This window comes from Octodon degus, unplaced genomic scaffold, assembly GCF_000260255.1.
Source record: "Octodon degus isolate 3935 unplaced genomic scaffold, OctDeg1.0 scaffold00163, whole genome shotgun sequence".
Classification (NCBI taxonomy): domain Eukaryota; kingdom Metazoa; phylum Chordata; class Mammalia; order Rodentia; family Octodontidae; genus Octodon; species Octodon degus.
The window spans coordinates 189,221-197,580 of NW_004524739.1; the positions used below are offsets into that span (position 1 = coordinate 189,221).

Below are 8,360 nucleotides of genomic sequence, written 5' to 3' on the forward strand. Positions count from 1 at the left end.
CACTGATTCTCCTGCCTCAGCCTCCCGGAGTGCTGAGATTACAGGTGCGCACCACCACACCCAGCCTGGTTTGGTTCTTGCTATGTAGCCCAAGCGGGCCTTGAACTCTTAGCAATCTTCATGCCTCAGCCTTCCAAGTGTTGGGATTCTGTGGGTGAACCACGAGGCTGGGGTTCATTTTCCAGTGCTACTTTATAGCCTGGTCTACTCTTTCCCATCCTGTGTCAGCAGAAGGTCCCAGGCAGCAAGGTCCTGCTCTGAGCAGCCCTACACTGTGTTCTTCCTCTAACTGATTGTCACCCTAGCTATCAGGATCTTCCACTGAACTGTGTGTTCCCTGTGCGTGGGGACCACAACCCCTGGTATTGGTCTGTGTTCCTTCACAGCCTGAAACCCCTTGTAGCAGAGCGCAGCCTGTGGGTGACTCACGCCAGTTAATCCGGTTGTTGAGCTCCCCCTGGTGGCCCAGGGGAAGTATACATCCAACTCTCATATAAAAACAAACAGGGAAGAAGCCAGCCCGAGTGTGTGGGTAGACCAGTGGGCAAACCTTCTCCCAAACTCCATATGTCAAGGTGCACAGAGATGAAGATACCCAGCAGCACATCAGAAAATAGCTTATGTCACAACAAAAACCTATAAAAAACATTGCATCCCAGCAAGAGCCGCCAGGGCTGGGGAAGGAGTGAGGTTCAAAGCACATGGACGGTCCAGATCTGGGATGCCCTGTCCTTATCCAGCTCCCACAGCACCACATGGTCCCGGTCATAGCCTCGGCCACCTGGGGGGAATGGAGGTTGAGACGTGGTCAGAGAGAGCAGGGGACAATGCTGTCCTCAGCCCCCTCAGGTGCCCTCTCCCAGGCACAGAGGCCACATTACCCTTCACATCCAGGATCTGGCCTTCGAACATCTCACTGCAGATGTGGCCCGACTCATCGATGCTCCATGTCTGGCGTGGTAGGCGGCTCTCGGACCAGAGCACCACCTTGGAGCCTGGGCTGGGAGGTCCGATCACCTGCAGGCTCATGGTGGGCGCCACCTGAGGCCCAGAGGTCATTAGCAATGCTCTGCCCACAGAGCCACCGCCAGTCCCAACATACCCTGGACACTCTGGGAGTGCACCCTGGCTCTTATGGGCTGTTACCCTATGAAATTTTTCATCTTCCTGAATTCAAGTTTCCTTGGGCTAGGAATCCCTAAATACCATTAAAAAAAAAAAAAATTAAAGTGAGAAACCATAAAAGGGCTGGAAAAATAGCTCTTCCAGGAAGTCTCCCATGATGCACTGCCAAAGCATCAGGAAAACCTCCACACATGGAATGGCTGTGTGACTGTCAGTAAGTGACTTAACCTCTCTGTGTTCTGATTTCCCCATCTGTGAAATGGACAGGATAATCGGGCCAGAGCACAGTGCTTTCCAAGGAGTACAGGAGGCTTTGGTATGAAGGTTGAATATAGTGCCTGGCCCTAAGCCAGGCCATCCCATGCCAAGGAAAGGCCAAGGCCCCCACAGGCCTACAAAGCCCTATACCCCCATAACCTTCCTCAGCTCATCTCTCGCTACTTCTTCTTTACCACCCTTCACTCCAAGCTCTCAGGGGCCTGTGGCAGGCCTCGAAAATGTCAGGCATGTTCACAGCTCAGGGTCTTTGCACTTATTCTCTCCTCTGCCTGGAATGCTCCTCCTTGAGACAGCTGCACTCTGCCTCCTCAAACATCACCGTCTCAGGCAGGGCTCCTGAAACTCCCTACCCCCCTCTCTTCATTTATCTTTCTTCTATTGCACTTGCAGTATCCAAGATAATTAGATATTCTGCTCATTTAAACTTCTTCTGGGGCTGGGAAGATAGCTCAGTAGAATAAGCGCCTGCCTGGCAAGCTCAAGGTCCCGAGTTCAATTCCCAGTACTGCAAATAAATAAATAAATAAATAAATAAATAAATAAATAAAATAAAATAAAATAAACTGCTTCTGTCTTTCTCTCCTCTGGTAGCAGGAATCATTTCTGGCTTTTGACTGCTACAACCTCAGCACCTGGGACATAGTAGGCCTTCAGGAGACTGTGAAGTATCATTATTAATAGATTCAAGGGCTACAGCCGGGAATATTAGCTCAGCAGCACAGCGCCTGCCTGGTAAGCTCGAGGTTCTGAGTTTAATTCCCATATCAAAAATAAAAGGCTGGGGAAATAGCTCAGTAGCATACGTGCCTGCCTGGCAAGCTCGAGATCCTGAGTTCTATCCCCAGTACCAAAAAAAAAAAAATAATAATAATAATAATAATAATAATAAATAATAATTAAAAATATATATACACACACACACACATGCACACACACAATAAGTTTTATCTCAGGACATCAAAACTAGGGGACTCTTAGAAGCATGTGAATCAACACCAGTTTTGCACACTGAGGCTACAAGAAAAGAATTGCCCAGGTGTCCATGCCCCTTCTCCATTTCCCAAGGCCCTCTGGGTAGCTGAGACTTCCTAAGGTGGGCTTGGAATGCCTGGGGCCTAGGAGTCCCTGCTCAGGCTCTTACTTGGTTCTTTAGCAGCCCATCCTCATAGTACCAGATGTAGCTTCCGCCAGCACGGGGCTCGGAGACCACCACACGGCCCGCCTTCATGTCCTCCACGTGGTCTGGCACTGCTAGGAATCCTCCCAGGGCTGCATTCCAAAGGCGGAAATAAGCTCGGCGCTGGTGATGGGAGAAGCTGAGAGTTAGGGGTCCCTGGCAAGGATGCCCTCGCCGCCCTCAACCCTGGACCCTTTAGGGTCGAGCTTCCAAGATTCAAACTTTCCTTGACTCTACTTCTAAGTCCCCTTGTTCCCCCCAACACACACACACACACACACACACACACACACACACACACGTGTTCCCACTGCTCTGTGTCCACAGAGGCACTCAGTGTAATGGGACCCATGGGAACAGGACAAAAAGTGTCCCAGAAATTCACAAAAGATGCAGACTCGCCCATCCTAGCTGATCACAGGTCTGCCCAACCTACTGTGGACCAGATAATCAAGGATGCTACAAGAACAGATGTGTACAGGAATACAGATGTGCAAACACACGCTGATAGGGAGAAATGCATACACACACACACACACACACACACACACACACACACACACATGCATGTTGAAAAGAGGCCAAGATGGGCTGGACACTGGATTGTCAGACATTAGACCCAACTCTGCCACAAATCAGCAGGTCTCAGATGATGGTGACAGTAATGACAATAATAGTAACAATCACAGCTGACCTCTGTTGAGTGCTTCTCTGGCACCTTTCTAAGGGTTCTACAGTCATTATGGAGCCCAGTCCTCAAACCCACACTATTCCCATTTTAAAGATGAGGAAATGGAGGTCCATAGAGGTCCGGTACTTGCCCAAGATTGCAGAGCAAATCCTTGTCCACTTCTCTGGGCCTTTATTTCCCCATCTGTAAAATGTGAGGGTTGGAGATAATCTCCAGGATTTCTTTGAGCAGTGATATCCTAAGAGTCTGTGAATACAGACACTACACAACACCCTGGTACAAAGACACACTTGGCAGGGTCACAGGCACAAGCAATCAAAAAGCCAGCACACTCCCACAGGTGTGCGTACACACACACACGCATGCACACACACACATGCACACACACATGTGTGCACACACAGAGGTCACTACTAGGGCACATGGACAGTGACCATCCACAGACATGGAAAGACACTCAGGGGGCCAGGGAGATGGCTCAGTGGAATAAGTGCTTCCTTGGCAAGTGCAAGGGCCTGAGTTCAATCCCTGGTTCCGCCAAAAAAAAAAAAAAAAAAGAAAAAAAGAAAGACACTGAGACAGACATTAGTCCACACAGACTGTGCACATACACATGCACACACAGTGCCACCGCAGATGCTTGTATGCAGAAAGATGAGACCCATAGGTGGACAAGCAAGCAAAGAAAATGGACGTTCATGAGCAAAGACTGTTTCACAAGACAAGGGCAGGATACATGAGGCGACTTTGGGTCCTGTGCAGAAAATTTATTTTTTAAAACATACAGACATTTTTGGGGTACTGGGGATCAAACCCAGGGCCTCATGCATGCTAAACAAGTACTCTCTTAAAAAAAAAAAAAAAAGAAAAAAGAAAGAAAGAAAGAAAGAAAGAAAGAAAGAAAGAAAGAAAGAAAGAAAAATAAACAAACAGGTGCTCTCCCACTGAGCTATATCCCTAGCCCTTTATTTTATGAGAATTTGGTGGTAATGTATTTATTACCCCTAGTTAAGAAGAACAAAACCATATACATACATACACATCAAATTCATAGTTTTATGGATAGCATTCCTTAGGACAATAATAAAGTAAAAAAAAAAGTGAGTTAAGTTGGACATGACACTGCTATAAATCTCCTGGGGTGCTGAGGCAGAAGAACAGCAAATTCAAGCACAGCCTGGACAAAAGAAACATCTAAAAAGGGTTGGCTCAGTGCGAGTGTGAAGGCCCCAGGTTCAATTCCCAATACCACAAAAAACAACAAAGGAAAAAGTGAAATGACACAGAGAAAACAATTAACTAGATAATTGTGTAAGAAAAATGATGATGGAGCCAAAACTGGGACCATCTGTACACTCAGGCCATGCTTGCGAAACACACAGGCACACCCTGGACAGACCCATCCCTGGACCTGCGACCCACCTGCTTGATGGGGTAGAGGGAGCCCACCCTCTGGGTGCCACTGTAGGTCAGCCAGTTGGTGATCTCGCAAGCGCTCACCAGCCACTGGTGGCCCCGAAAGTCGCTGTGCTCACACAGTACCCAGCTGGGGCCCACATGTGCCACAGTCACAAGGAGGAACATAGACAGATGAAAGAGGAGGCAAGATGTGAGAATGACCTTCCCTCCTCTTCTCTCATGCTGAGACGCTTCTGCCTAAAGTCACAGTCCCAAGCATGGAGAAGGAGGCTGGGAAGTAGTTTGGGGCTTGTGGGATAAGGGAGGGTCCTAAGGGGCCCTCAGGGGCTGCACCCAGGTCCTCAAAGCCGGTGATACCTCTCAGTCTACTGCTCTTCCTCCTTCCCAGCTTACAAGTAGGAGACAGGTGTGGGGAGAGGAAGAGACCCCTGGGGTATTCGTCCCTCTGCTTACCCATTCCTGCTAGCAGCCCCCACAGCCAGGCCTCCCCGCGCACTTACACGCCGCCCTTGATCCGCACAGACAGCACATGGTTGTTGAAGCCCTGGGCTTGTAGGCTCCGCACCTCTCCGTTGAGCTCGATCTCCTTCCCCTCAAAGCACTCCAGTCCATACAGGAAGATGGCAGGCTCTGAAAAGTGCTGGAGCCAGCGGGAAAGCGTGAGGCCTGCCCTGCAAGCCCTCCGTGCTCCTGAGCACCCTCACTGGGTGTCTTGCTATGTAGCCCAGGCTGGCCTCAAACGCACAGTGCTGCTTCCGCCTCAGCCTCCTGAGTACCAGGATTACAGGCTTGCGCCACCAAGCCCAGCACAAATGACACTTGTAGAAGCAAGGGTCAGGCCATCACAGGGCTCATTCTCCAACCTCTCCTTTCCATCTTCCCAACAACTATGATAATCACAGGGCTGGTCCAACTGTGCTCACTTACTGAGCTCACTGCCTGAGTGCCAGACACCGTGCTGAGTGCCTTACCTTATCTCCTCAACAATGTAACTCAACAATCCTGTAAGTTACTTGCTATCAAGAGCCCCATTTAGGGGCTGGGGAGATGGCTCAGTGGAATAAGCGCTTCCCTGGCAAGCACAAGGACATGAGTTCAATCCCCAGTTCCGCACAAAAAAAAAGAGCCCCATTTGTCAAAAGGGAAACTGAGGCTGGAGAAGGTGAAACTGCTTGCTCAAGGCCCTAACACTGGGCTTCAGACCCTGGACCATCTGTCTTCAGAGCCTAGCAAGACAAGACTATTCCTAGTTGTGTACACTGGAGCATATGGCTGGGTGGCTCTGTGCCTCAGTCTTCACATCTGGAAAATGGACCTAATAAGGTTATGGTGAGCATTAGAGGCCTTGGGTGAATGTTAGCTGCTCTGACTGGGTGAAGCCAGCCCCACCTCCCAGGATCAAGTGCCTTAAGAGGGCTCACATCACTTATGCCATCTCTTCCCTGATCCAGGATGTCACCATTCTCTGGTCCCTGAAGCAGCCATCCCCTGCCCTCCCATCTGTCCCCTGCAGAACCACTGCCCTGACTGATGCTAATAGCTCTCCCTGTGCAGGACTTCACCCAGGCCACACTGCCCTCTGCCCTCCCCAGGGCATCACGTCTCTGCACTATTTCTGTGTCTGGACACACCACCCCCCTGGGAGGTTTTAGAAGTGTGTGACCATGGGGTCCTTGAAGATAAAGCTGTGTCTGGTTTTCCCAGTGTTCGCAGGACCTATCTCAACAGACGCTTGATAAATATATAGTAAGCTGAGCTAGCTTGGAAGCTCCAGAGTTAAGAAGATCAGAAAAAGACTATTCGACCCAGCCCACAAGGTGTTGAGATGGGTCTTGACCCAGGACCTCCCATAAGACTGTCCTGCTGCTTCCAGGGTGGCCCTGAACTGGACAGGGACACTCACCAGGGGCACTTTCCGGAGAGAGCCCAGGACTGTGGAGGCTAGGCAGCCCATGGCCATAAGAGTAGGAAATTCGCCCTCAGAGAGGATGTACTGGTCCCCCTCAAAATTCTGCTCATCAAACAGGATCCAGCTGGGGAAGGGAAAATTGAGATCATCTGAGCCTGCCCAATCCCAGATCGGCGGGCCGGATCACCCTGCCATCCAACAGAGGAGGCAGGGCTCCTGGCCTTCCCCCTGGGCTCAGGGGCAAGGGTGAAAAGACACTGCAGCAGCAGACTTAAGACAGGACTGACAGAAATCCTACTGTTTCTTTGGAGGGGAACTGGGCAATTTCAAACAACATTCCAAGTGCAATTACTCAGTAATCTCTCATCTAGGAATTTGTCACGAGGATACCCTTCAAAAACATGAAAGCTAAACACAAGGTCATGGAGCACAGCACTGCTTGCACCCGCGAAGAGTAAAACTGGCCCAGGTGGGCCTCAACAGGACATGGGCTGCATGAACCCCACCTTCTGGTGTCATTCAGGAGATGTACAAGGTTGCAGAATGCTCCCTTTTGTATAATGGAGAGGAAGAAAACCAAATGTATTTGGTTTCCATAGTTATATGTAAAAATTTACATATGAATTTACATAAGAAACAATGAAAGAGCAAGACAAGTAGGAAATAAAAGCTTCTCCATAGGGAGAGGAAGGAGAAACGCAGCATGGGCAGTGTTGGAAGTTGTGGCTTTGGAGTTGCTGCAGATTCAGTATCTACACTACACCCCCGTCACACATTGAAACCTCAGCCCCTCCGGTAATGGTGTCGAGAGGCAGAGGCTGCAGGAAGTAATCAGGGTTCCATGAGGTCACTAGACTGGGACCCTGTGACGGAATGAGTGCCCCTCCAAACAGAGACAGGCGTCCTGCTCTCTCCACTACATGAGAACATACTGCGAAGGCAGTCATGGAGGGTTCTCGCTGGGAAAATGAATTAGCCAGCACTGCCATCTGGCACGTACTCTAGAACTAGGAGAAGAAATCGTTGTTTAAGCCCCACAGTCTGGTATTTCAGTACAGCAGCCTGGGCTAAGACGGGAGCCCTGCAAATTTTGAGACATTTAAAAATTATTTTCCTGGCACAAAGTGACACACGCCTGTAATCCCAGCACTCAGGAGGCTAAGGAGGGAGGATTACCAGTTCAAGCCTGGGCCATACTGCTATTTAAAAAAATGCAATTAGCCAGGTGTGGTGGCGCACACCTGTAATCCCTGCACTTGGGAAGCTAAGGCAGGAGGATCTAGTTCAAGGACAGCCTAGGATACAAAGTGAGTTTAAGGTCAGATTGATCTGCATAATGAGTCCCTGCCTCAAAAAGACAAAAATAAATAAATAAAAATAATATAATTTTTAAAATTACATCCTGGGAGTGTAGCTCATTGGAAGAGTATTTGCCTAGCAAGTGGTAGGTCCTGGGTTCAATCCCCAGCACTTGGAATGGGACTAAATAAAAATGGAAAATATTCCTAAAAATTAAAATTAAATCAGTGAACCTACTGGTGACATAACTACACAAAATAAGATTTCAAATGTCTTTAAAGCATAGTATTTTGAATAGTATATATCAAGAAAATATTCTGAGGACAAAAGAAACCTCAAATAGCTTTCCTTGGTTTTTACTATTAGTATTATTGGTATTATAATTTTGAAGCACTTACAATGCAGATTCTGGTCTCTAAATACTATTTACTTCCTACTCAAAAGAACCAGAGTTCTTGGGG

General features: G+C 48.7%; 1 protein-coding gene across 3 annotated transcripts in view; it reads right to left on the reverse strand.

Annotated features, from left to right (window-relative positions):
- Positions 1-78: 78 nt before the first annotated feature.
- Positions 79-8,360, reverse strand: part of Crybg2 (crystallin beta-gamma domain containing 2) — a 26,580-nt gene continuing 18,298 nt past the window's right edge. For 2 of the 3 annotated variants that reach the window (XM_023703094.1, XM_004642839.2), the window contains 6 exons: positions 6,595-6,724; positions 5,192-5,331; positions 4,695-4,818; positions 2,546-2,704; positions 882-1,041; positions 79-781 (listed from right to left, as the gene is read on the reverse strand). In XM_023703094.1, the coding sequence (XP_023558862.1) occupies positions 693-781; positions 882-1,041; positions 2,546-2,704; positions 4,695-4,818; positions 5,192-5,331; positions 6,595-6,724 (802 nt within the window). In that variant the 3' untranslated portion in view covers positions 79-692. Of the gene's footprint in view, positions 782-881; positions 1,042-2,545; positions 2,705-4,694; positions 4,819-5,191; positions 5,332-6,594; positions 6,725-8,360 lie in introns of those variants that run through there. The other variant, XM_023703095.1, reaches the window with a different exon arrangement.